Source organism: Phocoena sinus, chromosome 5, assembly GCF_008692025.1.
Source record: "Phocoena sinus isolate mPhoSin1 chromosome 5, mPhoSin1.pri, whole genome shotgun sequence".
Classification (NCBI taxonomy): Eukaryota; Metazoa; Chordata; class Mammalia; order Artiodactyla; family Phocoenidae; genus Phocoena; species Phocoena sinus.
The window spans coordinates 72,682,808-72,707,477 of NC_045767.1; the positions used below are offsets into that span (position 1 = coordinate 72,682,808).

General features: G+C 37.4%; 1 protein-coding gene across 8 annotated transcripts in view; it reads right to left on the reverse strand.

Moving 5' to 3' along the window:
* FRYL (FRY like transcription coactivator) overlaps positions 1-24,670 on the reverse strand; it is a 246,337-nt gene that overhangs the window by 51,634 nt on the left and 170,033 nt on the right. For all 8 annotated transcript variants that reach the window (XM_032632199.1, XM_032632198.1, XM_032632203.1 and 5 more), the window contains 16 exons: positions 24,586-24,643; positions 22,164-22,255; positions 19,722-19,894; positions 18,014-18,174; positions 17,352-17,462; positions 16,374-16,528; positions 15,962-16,061; positions 14,670-14,838; positions 11,287-11,546; positions 10,776-10,916; positions 7,608-7,776; positions 5,267-5,351; positions 4,412-4,524; positions 3,299-3,449; positions 2,526-2,629; positions 724-909 (listed from right to left, as the gene is read on the reverse strand). In XM_032632199.1, coding sequence (XP_032488090.1) covers positions 724-909; positions 2,526-2,629; positions 3,299-3,449; positions 4,412-4,524; positions 5,267-5,351; positions 7,608-7,776; positions 10,776-10,916; positions 11,287-11,546; positions 14,670-14,838; positions 15,962-16,061; positions 16,374-16,528; positions 17,352-17,462; positions 18,014-18,174; positions 19,722-19,894; positions 22,164-22,255; positions 24,586-24,643 — 2,228 coding nt within the window. The remainder of the gene's footprint in view (positions 1-723; positions 910-2,525; positions 2,630-3,298; positions 3,450-4,411; positions 4,525-5,266; positions 5,352-7,607; positions 7,777-10,775; positions 10,917-11,286; positions 11,547-14,669; positions 14,839-15,961; positions 16,062-16,373; positions 16,529-17,351; positions 17,463-18,013; positions 18,175-19,721; positions 19,895-22,163; positions 22,256-24,585; positions 24,644-24,670) is intronic.

Consider the following 24,670-nt stretch of genomic DNA (forward strand, 5'->3'; position numbering starts at 1 on the left):
CATCAACAGTGAAATAAATTTTACATTAAAGTCTCATTAATTTGGACCTCACTACTTCAAAATACATAATTTGGAACTTACTAAACTTCAAGATGTACAACATTTTAAGTGCAATCAGTATAACTGAGTGAATAAAAATTTTTTTAAAATTTTAAATGTCTTCCTTTGTCAATTTTTCAGATCTTGAGAGTAGGGGGAATCTAATACAAGTTCACCATCTTTGTCATAACCAGTGCTCAACAAATTAAGCCACTCTTTCATTGTACCTTTAACTTACATGTGGAGAGTTTAACATTTTTATGACAAAGACCCTTAAAGGTAAGAGAGATTCAAATACTCCAAGTTTAATTCCTTCTTCTATGAATTAATAAATAATGTCAATGGTACTTAAAATAATAAAACTACATTAAAAAATATTCTCTAGTATCTCAACTTCAGTTGATGTTCTCTAATGCAGGATCCCAAATTAACGAAGTACGGTTCCAGTTTCAAACTGTACTTTTTTTTTTTTTTTTTTTTTGCGGTACGCGGGGCCTCTCACTGTTGTGGCCTCTCCTGTTGCGGAACGCAGGCTCCACGGCCATGGCTCGTGGGCCCAGCCACTCCGCGGCATGTGGGATCTTCCCGGACCGGGGCACGAACCCATGTCCCCTGCATCGGCAGGCGGACTCTCAACCACTGCGCCACCAGGGGAGCCCCAAACTGTACTTTTAAAGCAAATACCTGTGAAAGTATAATCTAAGTGTGCAATTTGTTTGACTGTAAGCACCCTGGGCTCATTAAACTCCTTGTTCCTGAGAAGGACAGAAGCAACAGTTCGGATGTTACTGTTGGATCCCATTACTATTAACAAGTGCAGAAGCAGGCGTTTACAATGTTCATACACCTCAGGGTGGCAGTGGTCAAACCCTAAAGAGAACAGTAGAAAATCATCATCAGTAAAGAGAAATAATGAGTATTCTTGCTATCAAACTCATATTTTAAAAAGAAAAGCAGAAATTATATAAAATATTTTGTGAAAGATGACATAGTACATCAATCAAGTTCTTTATTGGCCTAGAGTATGTATACACTTTTACAATAGCCTATTGTCCTACTGGACTAGGGAGAATCAAGACAAATTTCCAGCGTGTTTTATGTCTAAAATTTAGTAATCTCTTAGAAACTAATCCTCTGTTACATAACACTAGATGTAAAAGAACTTTTAAAGGCAAGCATTTTTTGTGCCTAGAACACAATAGAAAGTCAGGAGATGTTTGCTTACTGAAAGAAAGCAGTGCCTATATAATATGTGTACATACCAGGAAAATTTAGGAGAAGATGGCTATTTTGACTTGCTTCAGGAGAGCAATCCTACAAGCATGAAAAGTGTTGCTGATGTGATGGATCCCATGTTTGTTACAGAGGGCACAGTGGAGTTTTAGCTGTAATAATCAGACTGTCCACAATCTAATTCTTTTGGGAAACACTTAGTACCCGTCTCAATTTCCCATTTACTCTGAAAGTTCCCAGTCCCATAGGTAAATTTATTTTACTCCTGCTACAGTTACAGAGTTTTTCCTGCTGGAGGGCATACCTGTATGCCCTGTATGATAGGAATGGGTATAATAGACTTGTTTGTGGTTAAAGGAGAGGCTAGGAATAACTCTGCTCTAGACCACAAGAATCACGGTAAAAAGTGTCATGGAAATAACATACAGAAAATAGAAAGAGAAATAGGAAGAAACTTTCTTGAAACCATATCTCCTTTCCCACTGTGGAGAACAATATGGAGGGTCCTCAAAAAACTAAAAATAGAGCAACCATATATGATCCAGCAACCCCACTCCTGAGCATATACCCAGAGAAAACAAAAACACTAGAAAAGATACATGCACCCCAATGTTCACAGCAGCATTATTTACCACAGCCATGACATGGAAGCAACCTAAGTGTCTATCAACAGATGAATGGATAAAGACAATGTGGTCTATGTACCCAATGGACTACTACTCAGCCACAAAAAAGAATGAAATAATGCCATTTGCAGCAACATGGATAGACCTGGAGGGTATTATGCTCAGTGAAATGTCAGACAGAAAAAGACAAATACTGTATGTTATCACTTATAAGTGAAATATAAAACAAACTAGTGAATACAGCAAAACAGAAGCCGACTAATTGATATAAAGAAGAAACTAGTTGGTTACCAGTGAGGAGAGGAATGCGGGGGGGCGGGGGGGGGGCAAGGCAGGGTGGGGAATTAAGAGATACAAACTACTGTGTATAAAATAAATAAGGTACAAAGGTATATTGCACAGCACAAGGAATGTAGCTGACATTTTATAATAACTATAAATGGAGTAGAATCTGTAAAATTTTTTGAATCATTATTTGTACACCTGAAACTAATATTGTAAATCAACTCTACCTCAACTAAAAAATAAATAAAATGCAACCTGTAAAAAAGCAAACAAACATACTATACTGACTTTCAATTATCACAAAAATATAAAATGAAGGAATTAGCGCCGAATATGTATTACCTATAAAGACTGCATGAAGAAGAAGATGGAGGTAGCTTCCCCATTCCACCTTCACACTATGATCGATAATGAGATCCGTCAAAAGGATGACGGCTATGTTACACCTATGACAAACAAGAGCATTATTCATGTGTCACTAGAGTAAACCTAGAGAAAATCTTATGCAAATTACTTGAAGATTTTAATATTGTCTTTTATGGAAAAAATACAATTTCTCAAGAATAAAAGAAGAAAAGAAATACAGCTGAAGAAACTGTTACGTGATAGCTTTAGAAAAAACCTATCTGGCTAAGGGCTCCTTGAAGTCAAGGCCCATATTTTCTTCATCTTCAACACTAAGGCCTAGCACACTGCTTGCCACATAGTAGGTGTTCAGTACATGTTTGGTACAATAATACATTTCGAAAGAATGCAGTAACTGTTCTATTGTGATTTTTGCTAAATAGAAATCAGCTTAACTCAATTCAAAATAATAGTGCCTACTACCGGAAAATAATATTTTTCAGATGTAGTAACTGGGTCCCAGAAAGGTCAAGTAACTATGCCAGACACCCAGAAAAGCAGCAGCAGCAGAATTAGATTTAGTAATACTAATTGTAAACAGTGAGAAGTGTGAGTTTTTAGATTTCTTAAAATCTAAACGCACGGATCGAATTTGTTGCAGTATCAAAAGAAAGAAGGTTTCTTATGTTCTGTGTTGTCAGCGTAAAGAAAGCTAGAAGTGTTAGACAGTGGTTTGGCTCATATGAAATAGGAATGACACTGTGGTCCACCTGTGAAGAGGTAATCCAGGTGATGACGTTTCAGGCAAGTAATCCACCAGTGGTGACCAGCAGCCTCCAGCTGGTGGGAAGGGTAGTGGCTCTCCTTGATTATGCTCCATCACTTTCAGTCGCCAATTAGAATAAAGTGGCATTGAATCACCTATCAAAATAAAATGATCTCATTGTCTACACCATCTACTTTCCGCCAATATAAGCAAACTCTAGTAAAACACCAACTATTTATAGCATTGGAAAGTGATAAAAAGATTTTCCCACTATTTGGACATATGTTTGCTAGGTAGACATGGGTACAAATCTTATCAGATTAAGCAAATCAGAGAGAGAAAAGAGATATCAATTCAGGTTCCATCCTTTAAATCATAGCAAAACTACATGAGCATTTCATCATGATTCCACAGTTGATGTCCAAGCTATGAGACCACATTATAGGTAAAGCTGCCTTGTAACAAGGGCCTTCTGGTAAGTTACTCAGTTCTAAATTTCCTGAGATAGGGCCAGTACAAACCCATCTTCAAAGGAAATCTGCTCTACCACAGTGGGGCTGCAGGGTGCAGTAAGAAAGGCCATCAGGAAATGTGAGTTCTGTGTGACATGGGTAAGTCACTTAACCTCTCTGGGCCTCAGTTCCATCGTGTGCAAAATGAGGAGATTGGACCAGATCATCTTCAGGGTCCCTTCCAATCTGAAGGCTTGTGCTTCTATTCTACCCTACCTTAGTGTTATAATGAGACTCGGACACATTATTCATTTTGCAATTGCAAGGGAGAACGTTTTAGTAAAACGTGAATCCCACGAAAGTTCAAATCTGTTCAAAAAAGCAGCCTGTTGGTCAATGCCTGTTCTATGATGCTTCTTGAGAACGAATTCTTATGTTCCTTTTGATTTATCTACAGGGAACCTGTGCTTTTGAAACATATTTCCCCCACTTAATGTTGCTTCTTAAAATCAAGACATTTCAGATTATGTTGGAACACCACTAGTGGCAGTTAAATACCCTTCTTAAAAACAACTTCCGGGAAGAATATATTTATTAACATTAATATAATGATAATACACCTTGCCATCGCAGTTATTAAAAAAAAAACATTTGGAATGTATTACTTTTTTCTTCTTCATAAGATCCTCCAGAGCTGCTACTGTATCGAGATTCTAGTCTGTGATGTTGACGATTTAAATGACTGTTTAGTCCACTGTAGATGTCTAGGTGCACATAGCTATGGGAATGATCACTGAGTTAGTCACAGTTCATGGTAAAGTGGTATTTGTACTTTATGTTTCACTTTCTTTGCTTAAAAAAGAACACAGTACACAAAATACTAAAGTTTACTATGATATATATTAATTTCCACATTACAATTCAAAAGCTTAAGCTTTGAAGTCAATTATTTCTACCTGAAGATTTTTCTTAAATTGTTGTGATAATAATGTGCTGATGAAACCTATTCCATATAAAACAGGCAGAGTAAATATCCATTTAGAAAAGTTTAAAAATGTAGCCACACAAAAAGTGACTGACCATACTCTACCTATTCATCCATTAGCGCATATTAAAAAATCTAGCATGCCAGCATCTTTAATGTTAAAATAGTCAGGGGCGTCCCTGGTGGCGCAGTGGTTGAGAGTCCGCCTGTCCACGCAGGGGACACGGGTTCGTGTCCCTGTCCGGGAAGATCCCACATGCCGCGGCTCGGCCGGGCCCGTGAGCCATGGCTGCTGAGCCTGCGCGTCCGGAGCCTGTGCTCCACAACGCGAGAGGCCACAACAATGAGAGGCCCGCGTACAGCAAAAAAAAAAAAAAAATAGTCAATGTGGAAAATTTCCAATATGGAAATATATTTCCTCACTAGAATTTTAACACGATGAAATATACATTCCAATGCAGAAATTATCATTTATGCTGATGATAATCTGTATATGTCAAGCTGACAGGCTAATGAAGAACAGAGAAGTACTTACCTCTCTTCAATATTCTCTTTTATGGGCTTATTATCGGGATTGCCGTCCATGGGAGCTACCATTGTATTGCTACTAGAAGTAGTTCCTGTAATCATAAACAAAACAGTATCTATGAATTTAAAACCTAGGATAGCTCAATAAGAACAAAAGATTTCAAATTATAGATGTCAAAACTCCACTAAAATGAGAAGGTGATTTTTAAAAAGGAATGTACTCTTAACAACCAAGAGGGTAAGGAGACAACAGCAACAGAATTATGGATACTGGAAAACAAATGGACAGGAAGTAATCAAGTGTTAAGAAGGCTGAATCCAGAGCTGTTCGTGGAGGAAACAAGAAGCTTCCGTATCTATACTGCTGAACCTCCAAAAGGTCAGGAATTAGTGGCTTCAAGTACCTCTGGAAGTAGGGGTTGAAGGAGGTGCTAAAAATGGCAAGAATGGGGCTTCCCTGGTGGCACAGTGGTTGAGAGTCCGCCTGCCGATGCAGGGGACACGGGTTCGTGCCCCGGTCCGGGAAGATCCCACATGCCGCGGAGCGGCTGGGCCCGTGAGCCATGGCCGCTGAGCCTGTGCGTCCGGAGCCTGTGCTCCGCAATGGGAGAGGCCACAACAGTGAGAGGCCCGCGTAACGCTAAAAAAAAAAAAAAAAAAAAAAAATGGCAAGAATGGGGCTCCCCTGGTGGTGCCGGGGTTGAGAGTCCACCTGCCGATGCAGGGGACATGGGTTCATGCCCCGGTCCGGGAAGATCCCACATGCCGCGGAGCGGCTGGGCCCGTGAGCCATGGCCTCTCAGCCTGCGCATCCGGAGCCTGTGCTCCGCAACGGGAGAGGCCACAACAGTGAGAGGCCCGCGTACCGCAAAAAAAAAAAAAAAAAAAAAAAAAAAAAAAGGCAAGAATGGTTGAAAATCTCTTTCATAAGTAGCTGGTTCCCAAGATCTAACCCTCTGCCTCCTGTAACTGGGTAGCTCTCTCTCCTCACTTCCAGAAGTCTCTTCTGATGTGAGTAAATCAGAGGATTTCTGGACTAGGGCACACCATATACAGGTGAAGGAGGAAGTACTTTACTGAGGATACGAAGACTAAGTGAAAACATACATACATACATACATAAATTTGCCATTGGATCCCCCGGCAACCTTCTTACATCACTGGGCTACCAGAAGGCTTGAAGACTGTGCAAGTGTGTGTATGTATGGATTATATGTATTGGTATACACACACACACACACACACACACACACACACCTACACCTACACCTTCTACTCTAGGCAGAGGACTAGAAGAGTTTTCTCTGGGGAATCTGATTACTGCAAGAGAAAAGACCTATGTATACTTCTATCTACAAAATCATCATACAACAAATGACAAAATAAGTTCCATATATACCTACAGAACATCCAATCAACTTTTTAATATGCCTGTTAAGTGAACTATTCATGAAAAGACAGATCCAGAATTTGTAGGCTTTTGAGGAAAGCTTTTACTAAGACAAACCAAAACAAAAACACAGCAATATAAAGAAAATAGGAACTTTCACTGGTAGAAAATTTTATCAAATATACAGAAGATAGTCCAACCATGAAACATGAATAGGACGCTCCTAAAAAAATTCTAATTAAAAAAACCTCTCTTTGGAATTAAAAACATTCTAGCAGATATGAAAAATTCAACAGAAGCATTATTAGAAACCTCTTGGAAAATATAACAAAAAGATGAAAATAGATGACAAAAATAAATTATATAGTATGAGAGATTTCTAATTATACAATGTTGTTAACATCACAAAAACATTTAATATAAACTGAATGGCAAAGAAATTCATAGAAATTTAACCTACAATAGCCCAGATATTATATTTTCAATGAAAGTTATTCCCACAGCAATGTAGTTTCTTCAACTCGAAATATTACAATAAGTATATGGGTATACATAAAAGTATATACACTCGTGTGATTGGATACTATGTATAATATATGCCCAAATAGTTATAATATGAAATTACACAGTAATTTTCAATAAGTGAGCATTTTCTATATTTACATACTAACTATAGTCATTTTAAGAAAGCATCTGTTGTATAGAGATATATAAATGTATATTCCAGTTCTAAATAAGTATGTAAGTATGTTTCCCTTTATCACATTATGAATCCTTACACTGTCAAACTTCTTTACTCATATGAGGATTTACAAAGTTTTGTCCGGTTAATTAGATATATGATTCATGTTTGCTTGTTTTCTTTATGACGATATTTAAAGCAAACGCTTGCTAAAATGAACAGTTATGGAAAGCTGCTCTTTTTATACAAAGTAGTCAGTTTTAAACGACTTCTCACCTGAGGTGACAGAAGGGATTTTACAGCTGGAAGTGATGCGGTAATATGGGGGATTATCCATGTGAGTGACGCCTGAACTGACAGGGTCGGTCAGCTGCAGTTCACTCACCAGTTCTTCTAGCAACTGCACTGTTTTGTCTCTACCTAAATATACAATAACTTTCTTCACCTGTCACAAAAGAAATTGTTCGGATAAGAAAAAGCACAATTTTTATCTCACAAACTTGTCTTGAGACAAATTTTATCAGAGTAAGTTCAACTTTAAGTGGTAGATGGATGAGCACAATCCTAGTTTGAATAGACACTGACTAGCAGTCAGATATTAATCAGCTTTATACGTACTGCCCTGCCTTCCCTCTAACCCTCAACATTGCATCTAATTAGGATGACCTAAATGTACTGTTTAATGGTGTCCATAACGTTATCTACTTCCTTTACCTTTCTGGGGTTTTCTTAGAAAAGCAACAGATAACTTGCCTTTCTTTAAATCAGTTTCTCTTTCAATGGAAACTTTCAATTAATATCATCCTAAGATTTTCCTCATATTTTTATTCAGCCAGCCTTCAAACCCAGGATTCATCATTTATTCTGCCTTCCCCGTTCTCTATATTCAACCAGCAGTATAGAGTGTTGACTAAGAGTGAGAATCTAGAACTAAACTAGAACTCCAACGACACAGTCTGGATTGGATTGTAGATGTAACTTTTACTAGCTAGGCGATCTGGAACATTCCCCTCAGTTTTCTCTTCTGCAATTAGGGACAATGTCACCTACTTCATAGGGTTGTTAGGATTAAGTAAATTAAAATTTATAAAGCACTTTAAAAAGCCCTAGTACACAGTACGAGTTAAATAACTGAAAAAAACTTTTCAGTAGTATGCTTTATAGGTATATTTTAGGAATATGTATTATTGAAATGGGCTGATCGGTGAGTAAGCAATCTCTCTTTTTTGTCTCTACTTTAATCCTTACTACTCAAAATGAGGTCCTCGTAGAAGATGCAGCGTCATCTGAGCTTGCTAGAAATACAGAATCTCAGGCCTCACCCTCACCTCCAGACTCAGAACCAGAACAAGATCCCCAGACGACTCACGTGCATACAGACGTGTGAGAAGCTCTGTCTTATTAGATGACCCCCAGACAAATCTTACAACATGCTTTATCACATCATACCAAAAATCTGATAACAGCTCCCTAATGATAACTGACCGTCCTCCACACAGCTCTTGAGCTCTCCGAGCTGTTCTAACTATTTGCTAATTCTCTGTTCCCAAGTCCAGTCTCCTCTGACCCAGGAAACGTCAAGTACGTTTCTTCCTCTGTGCCTTTGCTCTGACCCAGGTCATCTGAGTTGACACTCCTGACTCTAATCCTGTCAGGTCTTCAAGCCCCATTCCCGCTCCAGCTTCACTGCCTGTCCAAGAAGCTTTCACTGACTTTTCACCAACAGCTCTGGGTTGGAATTCCAGCTCCATGAAGACAGAGCTAAATGGCTGTGCGGCTTTGAGGAAATTACTCTTCTTTCCACCTTATTTTATTCATCTGTAAAACTGCAGTAATCTTAGCAAGGCCATAGATTTCTTCCGGAAATTAAGTAATGGAGATGAAGTGCTTATATCGTATCTGGTCTCTAAGTAGTGCTTAAGAAATGACAATTAAGAAATTATTATTATTATTATTATCATTAAAAGTAGCTCTTTTAAAATTTCTGGCAAATGGCTATGCCCTGAACTTCATCTTGGCTTCTTAGAATTATAGCTTCATGCTTGTTTCTAGTGCCAACCCCGACTCACTCATTCATTCGTCTGATTAAGGGGAAGATTCTATGTGTCAGGCACTAGTCCAGGCTCTGGCAAGAAGGCAATGAACTAAGCAGACCAAAATTCCTGCTCTTAAGGAGCTGACAATCCACTGGGCTGATTGAGGCAAAAGTTATGAGCCAAAGAGGTAAAATATATAACAAGTTTGATGATAAGTGCTAGGAAAATCAATGAAACAGGGAAAGGAAAAGAAGAGCTTATGGGTGGGGGGCAGGGCATTTGCAGTTTTAGACAAGATGACCAGCAAAAGTATCAAGTGAGAACTGACATTTGAGGAAACGTCTGAAGGAGGTGCAGCAGTGAGCAATGTAGCTGTCTGGGAGAGAGAGGAAAGTAAGTACCAAGGCCCCAGGGCGGGATGCCTGGTGTGAAAGCAGGACAGCGAGCGGAGTCAGCGTGGCTCAAGGGCAGGGGGCCTGAGGGAGAGTATTAGGACGTGAGGTCAAGAGGTAGTGTGATGGTGTTGCTTGGTACCAAACACCCACCTTTCTCTAAGTGCTTCTCACTGAAGGTTAATCTTGTGACATGCCTTCAGAACAGTGCTTTCAGGATTCAAGTTAACTGGTTCGTTTAAAGTAGGATCCATAAGAACCTTCAGAGCAACATTCTGCAGAGCTAGTCTTCTGTGGACATACTTGAAGGAGACGCTACCATGTCACTGATAGCTATATCTACATATACACGTGTGTGTTTGCGTGCATGTGTGTATATTCAGTTTAACCTTCATGTTTGATAGTTTCACGCTGTTCTCTTAACCTGAGCAGATTTAAGTACTGCTTTCCCTCTAGAAGGCAAAGACATATTCTTCACTGTATATCTCTTATCATGCTTCTCCTTGCTTCTAGAAGCCTTACGGCACGATTCCATAGGCACTGAGCTCTCACTTCCCATCCTGCTCCAATATCCCAATGCCAGCCCCTGATAGGAAAAACTACTAACATCTCTCCACTTCCATATCACTTTCTCTCCAGTATCATCTCTAATCGTCCCAGACAGTGGTGATTCCAAAGTTATCCACTCTCAGGACTCTGCAATTTTCCTCTGTAGCCCTTACCATGACTGTACTTTATTACTGATTTATTCATTAAATAAATTAGGTATAGGTTCAAAGAATAAAATCTGTAGCATCCATCAGAACCTAGAAGAACACCTAGCCTGTCGCAAAGCCAGATGATATCTGTTAAATGAATCAATGGATAAATCCATGTGCTATTTCCTGATTTTCCTCATCTTGGCCCCTGCTTTGCCTCTGCTGGTCTACTGCTGCCCAGACTCTGACATCACAAGACACTGGGTAAATATATATATTAAAAAAATAAATAAAAAGTAAATGAACTTGAACACATACGTAAGGCAAGAGGCTTGGTTCACTATTCACTCCACAAATGCTGATCAAAAAGTGCAAAATTATTTTCAGGTTTTTTGGCCAGCCATCTGCGAGTGTGGTCCACACATTCTCCACCTCCGACCAGGCCAGCTCATCACCATACTAGAGGCAGAAAACACAGCACAGACTTTAGTAACGGCTGTCTTTTCAATATCAAACTTGCCATGTCATGAAATAATAGAAAATAATGCTTTTACAGACAGCTTTAATCTTTTCCACACTTTAGAGGAACAATCATTTCTTTCAACAAATCTGAACACAAGTATCATTAAGCACATATGATTTTAGCTCCCCCCCACCAAAAAGAAGATATTTTATATCTAATGAGAAGTTTTTTAAAGAAAGGAACTTACTGATAACACATACTTGTTTGGTTACCACAGGATCATCTAATCTCTTTGTCTATTTCTAACCTGTTTACTCCTAACTTGGTAATTCTGTCCAGCAACTGCAAATACAAAAACCATGTTACCTTTGCGGTCATGTACATCAGATTATTCAAAACCATGGCAGTGGCTTGTGGGGATCCCCAGCCTTCTCCTCGTAACCAGCGCCGGCTAGTCACCATAAGTTCTCGGTCTTTTAAGGAATCATCTTCATCTTCATCATGCCGCCTTGCTGTGGGCAACGGTTTTAAATCCACCAACTCGATGTTGTTCATCCACGGTAACAGGTAGTGCAGCATTACTTGCCTCCCAGAAGGGTGAGCTGTCTGAATTCTCTGGCTTATCTCTGTAATTAAGAACAAGTCAAAGAGGGGACGACTGATGTAATTGTGGTTTCCTTTGACTTATAATGAATTTAAATTTTAAATTTAACTTTTTAATTCTTAAAAAACAGCAAGCTTGATTTTATTCATTACATTTAAGAATTATGAGCACTGTTTCTCCTTTTAATGAATTTACCATTGATGACATCATAAAGAAAAGATAGCCGCTAACATATATCACACACTTAGCTTTTTTTGTTTGTTTGTTTTGCAGTACGCGGGCCTCTCACTGTTGTGGCCTCTTCCGTCGCGGAGCACAGGCTCCAGACGCGCAGGCTCAGCGGCCATGGCTCACGGGCCCAGCCGCTCCGCGGCATGTGGGATCTTCCCGGACCGGGGCACGAACCCGTGTCCCCTGCATCGGCAGGTGGACTCTCAACCACTGCGCCACCAGGGAAGCCCGCACACTTAGCTTTTATATAAAATCTCTGGCGGTTAAGAAAAACAAATGTCTGCACACTATTGGTGAGATTGTAAAATGGTGCAACTGCTATGAAAACAGCATAAGAGCTCCTCAAAAAATTAAAAACAGAACTATCATATGAGCTAGTAATTCCATTTCTGAGTATGTATCCAAAAGAATTGCAAGCAGGGTCTTGAAGAGATATTTGCACAACCACGTTCATAGCAGCACTATTTACAGTGGCCAAGAAGTGGAAGCACTCCAAATGTCCATTGATATATGGATAAACAAAACACTAAATGTCCATTGATAAATGGATAAACAAAATGTGGTATATACATATAATAGAATGCTCTGCAGCTTTAAAAAGGAAAGAAATCCTGTTATGTGGTACAATATGGATGAATGCTTGAGGACATTATGCTAAGTAAAATAGGCTAGTCATAAAGCCACAAATGCTGTGTGATTCTACTTATATGAGGTATCTAACATAGTCAAATTCATAGAAATAGAAAGCAGAATGGTGGTTACCAGGAGCTGGGGGAAGTTCAGGAAAAGGGTGGTTACTGTTTACTAGGTATAAAGTTTCAGTTCTGCAGGATGAAGAATTTCTGGAGATCTGTTTCATAACAATGTAAATATATTTAACACTACTGAACTGTACAGTTAAAATGATTAATATGGTAAATTTTACTATGTATGCTTTTTACCAAATAAATAAATAAATGTAATTATAAGATAAAAGACAATCTTGATACATGGATTAATTTAAAGTGACCCATGAAAAATCTCACATATTTCGGTTTTATCTAGGGGAGACGCCTATGATGTGCTTATTGCTTTAACATTCATCTCATTTAATGCTCATGACAAACCTGTGTGGTGGACAGTCCAAGTAACTTGCCCAAGGTCAATGATCCAGTGGCAGAGGATTCAAATACAAGGTTGATTCCAAAGCCTGTGAGTTTTTATATGCTATTTAATTTCCATAAATCACTTTAAGTACAGACCTTCTTTCTCCTCAAGTCCCGTTTTGCCCACTAGGTCTTATACCTATGTACTCATCAGAAGGAATAAATATGGAAGCGTAGTGATTTGGAACTTGGCTCTGGAATCACACACACCTGGGTTCGAATCCCAGCTCTGCCACATACCTACAGGTTGACCTAGGGCCAACCTGTCAACCTCTGATCCTCAATTGATTATTCTGTAAGAAGGTAACAAAAGCAGCTGCATCATGGAGTTATTGTGCAAATTCAACATAGTACCAGCGAACTGCTCAGTCCAGTGCCTTGCACATATTTACGCTCAATTCTAACTTTTTACAAGAAGCCCTTCTGTTAACGGGTCAATGTTATTGCCATGAGTATGAAATATTAGACCTGGAGCTCTGAAAGTAGCTGAATGAAGAGATCCTGGCCAGGGGGTTGTAAGTGCATAGAGCAGCCAGGGCCATGGCAACACCCACTGCCATCCTGACCAATTTCATGAACTCTGAGACCCAGAGGACTCCTCTGTTTTCTGTGCTGGAGCCTCCAGAAGAAGCCCAGCAGCAGCAAAATTAGTGTTGACAGTGGTTACTACTTTGCGTTGATGACCATCCATGTCCATCTTGAAGGGGCTATCAGGACTGTGGGAGCTGGGAAAAAGGAAGGGGCTTTGATTGCTGCCATTTATCAGTGCAAACCAAACACGTGAGCTGCTTTAAAATCTGAATGTTAGGAGAACTGAAGTTGTTTTTTCCCCACTCAGGTCAGTTAGGGATGGGAATCAAACTATCTCCACCACTAAAATAGGTACTGTGGAAAGATGTGCGAAGAAGGCCAAGGCTTCTATGCCTTGAGCCCAAATGAAGGAAAGGATCCACTTAAGAACCCTGTTATTCCCTGCACGCCAATTTTGGTGCATTTCTAGTACTTGGATTAGAACAAGATCTTGTTGCAGATGAAGAGCAGAAAAACTAGCTGAGTGTCTTTTGTAAATATTATAATTAAAACTTTTCAGTTAAAGGATAAAGCACTATGGGGGCATCTGCAATAGTGTGCTCACTGGCCAGAGGTTAAGCTGGATGAACCCCCAAATTATCTTAAATCTAAATCCTGGGAGGCCCAGATATACAGGACATCTTGCCTGACACAGCCCTGATGTTTTCAAAACTCCTGCCAAGAATATCTGTTGGCCCACAAGGAAAGGAAACTGGACCAGAATGCAATGTGGGTTCCTAGCAATAGCTTTGCTTAAGGCAGTGCAGGACCTTTCCCTAAGATCAGAGCTTTTACTTATAGAAAGAAACTTGTATCTCTATCCCTGTCTATTTTTATTATTAAAGACAGACCAATACACAAGATAAACTGCATACCAGAAGATTCAGGAAGTTCTATGTCTACTAAAGAAATACTTTTCAATTGCCTGTGAAGCCCCCTTCTACCTTTTTTTTTTAAAAGCTGGGTTGAGGTGGAGAATGGAGGCCAAAGTTAGAATCCCTGCAGAGATTTTTAATAAGCAATCTCAATATCATGGTAGATAAGTGTTAAGAGTTCATACGAAAGAAAAAAAATTATCTTATATAAAGACATGTTTGGTTTTGATTCAACCTCAAATTTCATATATTTAAATTTCCTAAAAGTAGTTTTTCTCAAAATGGTTGCTAAAGAAACACTATTAACCAGTTCAGTGATCATACCTGAGAATATGGCGAGAGTTAGCTCAGGATATGCCCTTGCTAATTCTTCGGACAACTGATAATATGAAACAGAATACAGATGCGGCAGAGGAGACAGCTGGCTGAGTACTCCGTCTGTTCTCTGAACCTCCAATTTGTGAGCATAGCGAAACATCTTCGGTTCCAGGATCTACAAGAATGTACACTCCATTAATTTAAGATTTTATGGGTTCTCTAAATTTCAGCTATAATGAAAAATATAAAATCTTCTCCCAAGAAATATTCCAGTTTAAAAGTTATATAGTTATATATGTTGTAAAGTTTTTCAGGTGCTAATTTCTAATTCCAAGAAATGTTTGCAAAAGATCTGTAACTCTTTACAAGCCTTTACATTCCCTTTGTTGAATGCCAGTAGCATAGTTTGAAAATAACTTCAGCGACTTAATATACAATTACTTAAAGAAGATTTACCACTTTTCCAATTCAAAACTATGACTGCATAAAAACATGTATACTTGAAAAAAATTCTTCAAACCTATCTTGTTTAATAACAGATTAAATATGCAATGTAAGCTAAAAATTCTTTTGACATTACACTATACAAAGAGCTACACTACTCAACTTTCTTCTTAATTAATAAAAACATTAGGGTATAATTCCTAAGATGGTCCCTACCAGCCTCAATACCACTTCAAACCCTTTGGAAAAATGTGCATCTCCTTGAATCCCATTCTTAACCCTTGGTTAACAGTGAAGAACCACACCCCATTATCAATGGATATAATCATATATCCACACTTGATAAGTTAACTTTCTAGGTTATTTTCCTCAGTCTAGTAAAGAAATATTATAAAAGGTTATCATAAAAGAGCTAATTACTCTTCACTTGATTTTCAAAAACAAATTTGATTCGCATTATTCTTATCTGATGAACAGAAATAGTTAAATGCACACATAGGCCTTAACCACTCAGTTTTTATAAGTACACACACACAGACACACACACAGACACACACACACACACACACACACACAGAGGCACACACAGGTGAGCAGAACGGGGGCTGCGGGAAGGGGAAGAGTATCATACATAATCCCCTACAGGACACTTCTGAGTAGTTTGCATGATTTATAGACTTAAAATGACCCATATTATTTTACTCTTCTATTTCTAATGGTAATCAGGAATTAACACCATACCCCACTATTAAAAATAAAGCTGAATGTTAGCATACTTTCAAGGCAAGAACAGATTATTATGCTTCATTAAATCCCGAGCAAAAATGTATTTTAATTAACGTTTGTTTACAAACCTGTAAAAGTTGCATAGCAACTTCATAGATACTTCGAGAAGAATCAGCGGCTTTAAACAGTATCAGATTGAGGAGCATCACCGTGTCACACTGATAATCCCTAGGGACAAACTGTACGTGTTAGGTAAAATAACGTTTAGAGGCTTTCACACCAGTTAATAAACATGATATAAAGGGAAGGCTACAGGCATGCAGCTGCTAAGCCTATGAGATGACTGCGTGTTTTTGTTTTTGTTTTTAAGGCAATTAGGTACAACAGATGCATGGGGATCATTATCCGTATTTGGTTAAATTTTGTTAGCACTTAAGGAAAGAAAGTACTGGTTCATTATTATTTCTGAGTTCAAAAGGACAGGTTTTCTTTTTTAGGGAAAGCTAAATAAAATATGAAAGACAGTAGTATCTAGAGTACCTGTTCTGGAATACATTAGCTATGGCTTTAAAGCAGCCAGCTGCCACTCTCTTGGAACCAGTGTAACAGCGATCCACAGCCCAGTACATCAGGTTGCTCTGATCCGGGTTCAGCTCCAGCAGTAATGTAACTGCTTCACAGCCCAACTGATGAACCTAAGTAAAGGTCACAAAATTGCCCAGAACAGAGAAAGGGATATATTATTCGTCTACTCCTCTATATTTTAATTAAAATAATATAGTGCATATATTCACTGTATTGAATCACGAAACTCAAGTCTCCTTTTGTTCAACTCTTTCTCATTTTATTCAGCCAGCAGAAAAACCAACGTGGAAGAATTATGCTTGGTCTCCTGCTTTTTATATAAGACTCTTAGAAGTACAATTCTCTTCTCCAGCAGAGCCCCGGAGGTGGTTGATGAATATGAACAGTGATTAAGTGCTTTCAGGAAAGTGATTTATTAACCTCTCCAGTTATTTTTATCAAGCTTTATTCTTGTTTTTGATAACCCAGTAGAAAAATTATTCTGAGGGGAAAAAATGTTAAGTCCTATTTTAAACTGTGAAGTCTGTGTGTGTACAGAATGAGAGTAAGGAAGTCAAGAAAGAATGATTAATTGGAGAGTGGTCAAAAAAAATTCAACTAAACATAGCAAACAACATATTTTTCCATGGAGCTCAATGTATTCCACAATTAATATTCTTTTATTGACTCAGAACTCTATTGTGATATATATACACACACTACTGTATTAATCCTATAATATAAAAGGGAAATTAAAATTATTCAAATGAGTACTAAATAAGAATTACAAATCTCGTAGTTTATGGTATCCTATTTAATTTTACACAATATTTTTTTTTGCCTGTAATTCTAACCTAGCTTATGTTAAAAAGATATGTTCAGTGGGCCATACAATAACTCTAAATACTGCAATGACAATTGATTGTAGAATTTTAAGGGAACTGTCATAAGTACCTTTTTGTCCAGAGAGTCCAAAATGTTATCCAACCATTTGTACAAATATCCATCTGATGAAAGTCCTACATTATCTGCAACAGGGCCACAACATAGTACAGCAGACATAGCCTTCAAACAATAATATTAGAATTACATTTAAAACATTTAAGAGGTTAAATGTTGGTTGCTTAATGAGAAGAGGCAGGATATTTTACTCATGCTTATGTAGCCACAATATCATTAATTTTTTTCTTTATAAAGAAAAGCAAAATAGTAACTTTTGAAATGAAGAAATTTACTATGAGTAGGATGAAAATATCGTGATACCAGATAAGACATGGAGTTTGAACAGTATTTGAGGAGAAGAGGAAAAAAAAAAAAAAAAAGACCAAGAGTAAGTACTTAAGTAGGAAAAAAAATAGTTATTCCTTTGAGGCAATCCTCAGTTCTTTAAGAGAATGGCTCCCAATTTTGGTAGATTCTGGAACTTTTTTGCATTGTATTTTGTACATTTAAATAAACCTACAGTATAAATGTTTGAATACAGCAGGCAAATGTATATTCTCTCAGGTACTCTGAAGAAATCCCTATCCGTTTTATAATACCAGGCACTGAGAGACAAAAAAATTTAACTCCACTCTTAACATAAGAAAAAAGAAATCAGATTTCTAGGTAAATACCTTTAGTGCACAGTACTGATGTCTGTTAATTTGCATATTTCTATCACTGTATCTGTCCAAGGGCGTAAACATGATGCTAAAAGGACCTGCCCAGTGACTGAACAGCATAAACAGACTGTGACGAAGGCTCTGTTGAGGAAAAATACTTCTTCTCTGGTGTACTGTAAATAAAAAATAGGTAGAAAACATTATTTCCATTTCTTTTTTCCTTAATACGCATGTCAACTTCGTTACTGAATATATATTATAAAAAAAGAAAGCAAAAGCTTTCATTTTAACCTACCGCAAACCTCCAGAGTAACAGAAATTATTTATATATATGCAAATAACAGGAACAAAGTTGCAGTGCATGTCATCATGTAGTGCAGTGTTATGTGAGATGCAGCGTTATATGAAATACGGCATCTTGGCAAGCAGAATTTCACGGCAGTCACAATGCTGCCTGAAGGCTGGCACAGAGCTGAGAGTCGGGACCCTGGCTTCTCCCTGGGCTGTTGCTGGCTACACGGTAACCTTGCCGAAACATTCACATAACATACTTCTGGATCTTGGTTCATTGGTAAGAGAGGGCTTTGGACCATATAAGCTCTTTTCAGCTATAAAAGGATCATTACATGGAATATTGATATACATAACTGACAACAGGGGAGCTGATCTACTTGTAGTAAAGTGTGAGGCCTGGAGTCCAAACCCATTCTGCTGCCCTTTGCTGCTGGTTTAGATGATTTCCAAGGATTCTTTCCACTTTAAAAATCTATTCTACAAGTTCTCTGCATCAGTTCTTGTTGAAGAAACTCAATAGTACCGTAATGAACCAATGTGGAAGTTGCAGACAAGTGTTGAGTAATGGACTAAATTACATCTTTACATCAGTGAGCTGAATTCAGATCAGAAAATTTAGAGATAAAAAAGGCTCTTTTCAAAAAAAAAAAAAAGGCTCTTTTCCTCTATATAGCATCATTTGCCCCTAAAGTTCAAAATAGGTTTTCTGCACTTGAAATTACTGTATCTAAAGAAGTGCTTACAGGACCCTCCTATAAAATACAACCATTATCTTTCTTTAAAAGTCAACTATTTGCATATACTTTTTAAGGTAACAAAGTAACTTTAATTCTTTCATAGAAAGAAAAAGAAACATTTGTATTTACATTTTATATCAAAAGCTATAACCACATTTTTACACTTGTAAAGTATTTATGGCTTTTTAAAATGCAATTGCATATAGTAATCTTCCTGCTGTCTCAACCAGTACCTGGCACGTAGTATGTGTTCAATAATAGGCACACATCTGTTAAAGGAACCATGAGTCACACTGTATCCTTATTATACTCTACTTCTGTGCCTATACCCTTCTCCCATTAGTCAAATGTATCTTGTTAATTCTATTCTCAAATACCACTTGGAGCATTATGCTCTTCGCTCACTGTATCTGGAACAAGTTTGTCCAAAGAGTTTATTCTACTGATTTCTTCAAATTTTTGTTAGTGTCTTGACTGTCGTTGAAAACCTGTGTTGGGTTGCTTTTTGATTTCTAGTCATTGATACTAATTCAAAGGTAAAACAAATTCTTGCTATCCGTGTTACCGTGACATATTTTTCATATGTTCACAAGTTGCTTGTCAACATAGATTACAAAACCTCAGGGGGAGAAAATAACACGATGGTCTCTTAATATTCATTAATAGTTCGAGGAGCTAAAAAATCGTACCTGGAACATTCTGAATGATATTCGCCACTAAGGCACTAAAATGGCATCGTATATCCTTCAGTGTGTCAGAGTCTTTTTCATTTTCTGCTTCCAGGAGTTGTCTAGTTAAATCTACATATTCCAATAAAGTGTTGTTGAGGAAATGTGTTTCACTATCAAGGCCACCGCTTGCACTGAAAATATTAAAGGAAATACATGGTAAAGAAAATGTGATTTTAAAATTATAATTTAAGTCAAAATAAATCCTAATAATCAAAATAAGAATAATATATATTAAAATTTGCATAGTCGTAGCACTGTGCAACTTATAAAAAAAACTGAATGAACAAGATTTTGACTTGCTGAAATATAAAAATACGTGGTGCTTCATAATCAAGGAACTGCCAATGTAATTTATTCAATTCCATATCCAACTTCAATCACCTATTGTGAGTGCTAAATGTTATTTTCTCTCCATCAAAATGTATTGCTTTTTAAAATAAAGAAATAAGCAGACACATGGATGGGGTAGGGAGGATCAGTTTAGAAGGTGGAGAGAGGAAAGACTAATTCTATATGTTTGCATAGTTGCCCCGCATATTCATATTATACCTTTAGCATAATCAATCAAATGTCCATTAGGTACTTATTCTCAGCAAGATTCTAGCATAGGTATTACCGGGGCTACAAAAATTTAAGAGAATTCAAGTAAGAGAGCTGGTTTTCAAATCTTCTCTTTAGACTTTGGCAGTTGCCCCAAGAATCTCTACAGTAAGATTCTCTTTGAGGCCAAGGTCCTGGGCCTGAAGCCTACTGACTGCAGGGGGATCGTTTGGTTAGTGTCACAAGTCCTGGATTCCAGTCTTATTCCATCAGTTATTAAGCACGTGACCAGTAGCTACTTCAGAGCATTTTAGTAATTTGCTTAACTTCTCCTTGTTATAATTGAAAAATACCTCTAAAATGTATGACTTTAAATATGCTTTTCATAGCTGCGAATAGTTTTTTATAAATATCCTACAGCCATGAAAATAAGAGAAAGAAGCAACAATGGTACTAGAGCATATTAAAAATATCAGTCTACAACAATAAAAATATGTTGAATATATTCACTCAGAAATTTTTTCCTTTATTCCTTAAACGAATGTTTTTTAAACTCTGGGTCATGACTTCTTAGTGGCTGGGAAACCAATTTAGTAGACTATAACCTGGCCCAGAATAAACTCTGAGTACCTACTATGAATCAGGCACATAAGATCCATTGGGTGAACAAATTAAAGATCCCTGCTGTCTTGCCATTCAGAATTCATCTTTTTTTCCTTAAGCAAAAAAATAAAAAGTCCATAATAGTCCATAACGGGTAACTTTATATTGATTTCTCTTGGCGGGGGGGAAAAAAGACAAATCCAAAAACAAAACATGCAACTGTGTTACTAACATTACATTAAAAGCAATCAAGGAAAAAAGGATTCAGATGTGTATTAGGTTAATTTTTTGCATCAAGTTCAGTGTCAAATTCACTTTGGCTAACTTCCACTGTTTTATTTTTGTGGAGGACAAAAAAAAAAGTGATGTTTCTCTTTTCTTATTTTCATTTGTTTTTCATTTACTATCATAGTAAATCAATGGCTTAAATTCTCTTTGATTAAAGCTATATTTTGAAAGCACTTGTCAAAAGCATTCGATGCTAAATATGAAAGGTGTTAGGCACACTGAGAAAAAATGATCAGGACAAATGGTAAAGTAACAATAAATACAACACTTGTTTGATTATTACTACTTTTTTCTTCAGGATCTTTTTTCAGTTATCCTTTTTGGAAATGGTCAGATTCCTTTTTTTTCCCTCCTTCAATGGTCAGGCAACACCATTTACCTTCCTAAGGAAATAGTTATTTCTCAACATAAAGCTGATGGAATTTTCCTCAAGGGGATGGTCTTAGTGTCAACAATAAGCTCAGGTTTTATGTTTTTTACTTGAAAAGGGTGGAAACAAGAATTATGGTTTTGGATTTCATAATTTTTCTCAGCACAATAGATTAATAGTTGATTGAAATAAATTTGCAAAATTTGCAAACCTTAAAATGTTTAGGCTTTAAACATATGATTTTTACAACTCCAGAAGAAATAGATCTTAAGAACAAGGTAAGACATAGTTAGATCGGACACCAAAAGAAAAAAAAAAAAAGGCTACTGTCCACTTGCCTAGATTACTAGATCCTCCAAAATATTAAAATCATAAGAACATTACACCCAATTTTTGCCTGAAGCAGTATGTACCAGTGGTAGAACTTCAATACATTTTTTAGCCATGGGTTAATGTACCAGATGCATCTTTGGTAAATAATGTTTATAGTGGTACAGATTTTTTGTTGTTGCAAAGGTGCTTTTCTGTATTTCCTCAGAGAAAAAATATTACGGTCCCTAGTTTTAAAAAAGTTTTAAAAATCAAAATCCAATACTGACCTGTGACTAATGACACCGGCATCTGCCAGCAGTTCAAATATTCGTACCAGTTGTACTCGTAAAATATCTCGACGCCTGCGTCGTTTCATGTTCTATTCCAAAGATAACAAAGATGTTAATTAAAAATCCTTCAAGGAAGTTGACAGAAAAGTTGCTGGTGTAACTTGGAAAGAATAATGTGAATGTCTTAGAGCTTGGGGGCTCATTATTTTGCTTGTGCAAGGTAGATTTGGGGCACTGTGGTGGCTATTGCATCAAAAAGGTATGCGTGGATAGTCTGAAATTAACGAGCCAAATAAAATCAAATGACATTTTACACAGTAGTAACACTTATGAGGGGAGAAAATAAAATTCTACACTTTACAGTTACTTTTAGGTCAGATTTGCTAATCTGACAACTTTAGAGGAACTGAAACAGTTTAGTAAACTGTTCCCTTTGGATGGTAAAGAATCCCTAAGATACTCCCAAATAATATGACAGAAGGGCAGGGAAAATATCACACAGGGGACTGAGAAACCCCACAGATTTTGCTCATGCCATGGTTTTTCACTTAACAATTAATTCTGACACACAAAAATACAAACAAAAACAAATTTCTTTGATAATCATGGCACGAATTAATATGTTTGTCTTACTAGGGCCAAAGTACTAACACCTAGGGTAATAGCTGTAACATCTTAACTTGATTCTGCTTCTAACAGAAACTCATATAATGGTAAGATATAATTCATCTCCTATAGCGCTTTCTTCTATAGCTCGTTATGTCATTTATGATATAATTTTCATAATACAGAGCAATTAAAAATTAGTCATTCACTTTCATGTCCACAATTCAGTTTTCTGCCTTCCAAAAGCAGGCCAATTTGTGGATAACCAATTCATTAAATTTACTGTTTCTTTTAGCTCTTATGAAGTTTGCTGCAATTCATATTGAATGAAATGGTTTTTTTAACCATCTTTGACGATTTTTGCAAAGTTTTAGTCAACCTGTTTTCACTTTGTGTCCATAGAAAGATTGTGAATCTAATGCTCTCAAAATATATCATACATTCAAGGCACATCACTGTGCACATCTATTCACCTGCTAAGATGACTTTTTGCCCTGAAATTTGTAAGTACAAATATTGCTACTTAATTTTATTTCCAATTCCACTTCGCTCTAATAAATCATTTTGCACTGTAACCAACACGATCAATCTGAAACAAAAATTAATCAATTACAAAATGGAGATACTACTCCACAGGGCTGAATTACAAACGAGGAGTAAAGAATTACAGATGCTGTTTTAAGGTCCCTATAAAAAGTAGCTATTGTCACCATCTCCCTCTCCTGCTAAAATTCCTCAGAGGATCTCCAACATTAATAGCAGTGACTCTCATTCAATGTTCTACATCAGATTCATATAAGGTGCTGTAAAAAATAGATTTCTGAGTTCTGTTCCAGGGATTCTCATTGAATAGGCCAAGGAATCTATAATCTTTAGCAAGCTCTCCCAGCAAATTCTCAGATTCCACTGCCATATGGGGCACTGCCACTGGTCTACTGGATAAAGCTGAAACGAAGAGCCTTTCATAAGATAGTTCCTTTTTTGCTTTCCAGCCTAACATTCAGTCACTTTCCCCATGACATAATTACAAAGAAAAATCTGCAATGTCCAAAATTTTTAAATAAAGTTTGCAAATGCCGTTCCTCTACCTAGAATGTCTTTCCCTTGCTTGTCCACTGGGGACTATGCTTCAAAAATTCACCTCAAATGTCATGCTTCACCTATAAAGCATTCTCTTACACCACAGGCAGAATCAGAGGCTTTCTCCTCTGTAGCTCATGTAACCCTTTATCTATGACTTTATTTGAGTGCAGAATAATTGTTATAATTATGGATTACATATCATCTGTCCCAAAAGACACATGGCTTCTGAAAGTTGCTCTGAACCTGACGTGTAGATTTGGGGATCTAGACCTGGGCTTGGCAAAACACAGCCCTCAGGCCAGATCTGACCCACTGCTGCCAGTAACTATAAACAGAGTTTTATTGGACTACAGAGCAACACCCACTTGTTTAGTTGTCTAGGCAGCAAAACTGAGTAGCTGCAACAGAGACAGGATGGCCTGCAAAGATGGAAATACTATCTGGTCGTTTACAGAGAAGGCTAGCGGGCTCCAATCCAGACTCTGACCATCCTAACTTCAGGTAGAGCAATTATATATCTGTATTACAGAATAGGTTTCTGAGTAGGACCTCCTGTTGGGGGGGGTGGGGGAAAGAGTTCTACATATTTTTAAAATGTTGAAAACTGCACTAGACTTATTTACTTATTTACTTCTGAACTTCTAACTTTTGTTATATTGTATAGAATAGAGAAGCCAATTTTAAGCGTTTGCCAAATAAATATTTAATGCCAGAAAACTACACAGCTTACCTCTGGCCTTCGTTCAAGTGCTTCTTTAATTATGGGATGTAATTCCTCTATTAGTTCCCTAGAAGAAAAATGATATTCATTCATT